General features: G+C 55.4%; 1 protein-coding gene across 1 annotated transcript in view; it reads right to left on the bottom strand.

Annotated features, from left to right (window-relative positions):
* Positions 1-662: 662 nt before the first annotated feature.
* Positions 663-2,286, bottom strand: part of Neurl1b (neuralized E3 ubiquitin protein ligase 1B) — a 100,928-nt gene continuing 99,304 nt past the window's right edge. Inside the window, exon 4 of the mRNA XM_013015966.1 lies at positions 663-785. Within this exon, the coding sequence (XP_012871420.1) occupies positions 663-785 (123 nt within the window). The remainder of the gene's footprint in view (positions 786-2,286) is intronic.

Raw genomic sequence — 2,286 nt, 5'->3', positions numbered from 1 at the left:
GGGGGGCACCTACCATGAGCTAGCCTAGGACCTGCCCCGAGGTGGAGCAAGCAGGGTTTCTAGCCCCGCTGTCTCCTCCAATGTGAGGCCTTTGTGGGCTTTGATGGAGGTCCTGGATTTGAACCCAGAGCACAGACCCATACTGGGGAGGGGCTGCCCGATAGATCGTTACCAGTTATGCGGGCCGTGGAGCTCAATCCCAAGAATCTCACTCGAGAATGAGCTGCGAGGTGCTGGTAGTGCACACCTGTAATCCTAGCTACTCAGGAGGCTGAGACGGAAGGATCATGGCCTGAGGTCAGCCTGGACAGCGACGTCCGTGGGACTCTTATTTCCAATTGGCCAACCACAAGCCCGAAGTGGAGGTATGGCTCAAGGGGTAGAGAGCTGAGTTTTGAGCAAAGACAGTGCCCGAGGCCCTGAGTTCAAGTCCCAGTACCAGCAGCACACAAAAGAGCTCCCTGGGCCTTAAAGCCTGTTTTCCAGGGTGCTCTGGGTGGACTGAAACAAAACAACAAACGGGGTGTCTTCTGGTCTCCCCGATTCTGCCCTTGGGGTGGTGGCCACAGAGCTCAGAAAGGTAGGATGAGGCCCCCCAGCCCCTCGGGAGGGCTAACAGAAAACATGGGGCTGCAGCTACCCCCTAACCCAGCGTGGAAAGGTCACTTGGTCCCTCCACGGGGCGTGGAGAACCTTCCACACAGGTACAGGCCCCCAGTGTCTAGAAACCGGTCCTGCAGGCACACCATCGTGTGGCATCCTCGGGTTACTATTGGCAGTGTTTTCTAGGCACCACAGGACAGAGGCTTAGAGGCAGAGGGTCTTAGATGGGGTCCTGAGGCCTTGTAGGACCTGCCTTGGGGTTTGACGCATGCTCGGATGGTAAGGCACTTAGTTAGGTGCAAATAAGACACTGGTTCCTTTGTCTGCCCCGCCTGCTTCCCCAGAACCAAGCTGTTGCTTGAACCTTACCCAGGGCTGCAGCAGGAGATGGAGGACTTTTCCCACCCCAGGCTTCGGCTTGTCCCCAGGACTATATCTGGGTCCACTCTCCCCAAGGGCCCTCAGTCAGCGACAGCAATGGAATGGTCAGCCTGAGGCCAAAGCCTTGTGGGGAGCCACGGGCCTTTGCCTTGGCAAACACTGAGAGGCTGGTAGCTTCTTAGAAGATTCAGCTACCAGCCGGGCACTGGTGCTGACGCCTGTAATCCTAACGATTCAGGAAGCTGAGGGCTGAGGATCACGGTTGGAAGCCAGCCCCAAGCAGGCAAGTCCAATCAACCAGCCAAAAACAAAACGCCAGGAGTTGGGGGCATGGCTCAAGGTGGTAGAGCGCCAGCCAGCCGTGAGAAAAGCCAAGGGGAGTCCTGAGTTCAAGTCCCAGTACTGGCACCAAAAAAATAAAAGAAAATTCAGCTACAAAGTGAAAAGAAGATCATATTTCCTGAATTCAGGGAGAATCGAGCCATGGAAGGTTCTAGATGGGGTGAACACCAGGTCAGAACACGGTGACACTTCCAGCAAGAGAATCATTTGGCTGGAGACCATCTCAGGGTGAGGGGCCTAGTGGGGCTTGGCCTTGGAAGGGGTTGCACCCTGCAAAATGATTTATTACTTGAATCCATAACCCCCTGGGAGTTTCCCTCCCCCCTCCCTGCTTCTTCTCTTTCTCATCTCCGAGCAAAGATGGGTGAATTGACTGTGAGGAACAAAGAAAAGAAAACGAACACAAAAACAAGTGTTCTTATTTCTGCTCCGATCCAATGGAATGGAAAAACAGAGAGGCCAAGGAACTCCCTTAAAAGGAACAGCACGGAGTGGGGAGCTGGTGGCTCGCGCCTGCCATCATCCTAGCTACTCAGGAGGCTGAGATCTGAGGACCCCAGTTTGAAGCCAGCCTGGGCGCAGGAAAAGGCTTGGGAGACTCATCTCCAATTTAACCACTAGAAAACCAGAAGTGGCAGCTGTGGCTCCAAGTGGTAGAGCCTTGGAGTTGAGGAAAAATAGCCCAAGGGACAGCGCCAGGAACAGCAGAGGTGGAGCTTTTTAAGAGGCTCCAGCCAATGAGGAACGAGGCAGTGGGTGGCCAGGCCAGGGTCCTGGGACAAACCAGCCAATAGGCGCAGGGGAGGGGAGGAGCCCCAGAGCCTTCACACACTTAGCAACCAATCAGCTCAGGCCTGTCATCCTAGCTACTCAGGAGCCTGAGGTCTGAGGATGGTGGTTCAAAGCCAGCCTGGGCGGGGAAGTCTGTGAGCCTCTTACCTGCTGTGAACCCCCCCCCCC

Source organism: Dipodomys ordii, unplaced genomic scaffold, assembly GCF_000151885.1.
Source record: "Dipodomys ordii isolate 6190 unplaced genomic scaffold, Dord_2.0 Scaffold29, whole genome shotgun sequence".
In the NCBI taxonomy this organism is placed as follows: Eukaryota; Metazoa; Chordata; class Mammalia; order Rodentia; family Heteromyidae; genus Dipodomys; species Dipodomys ordii.
This window is presented reverse-complemented; position numbering and strand designations above follow the sequence as displayed.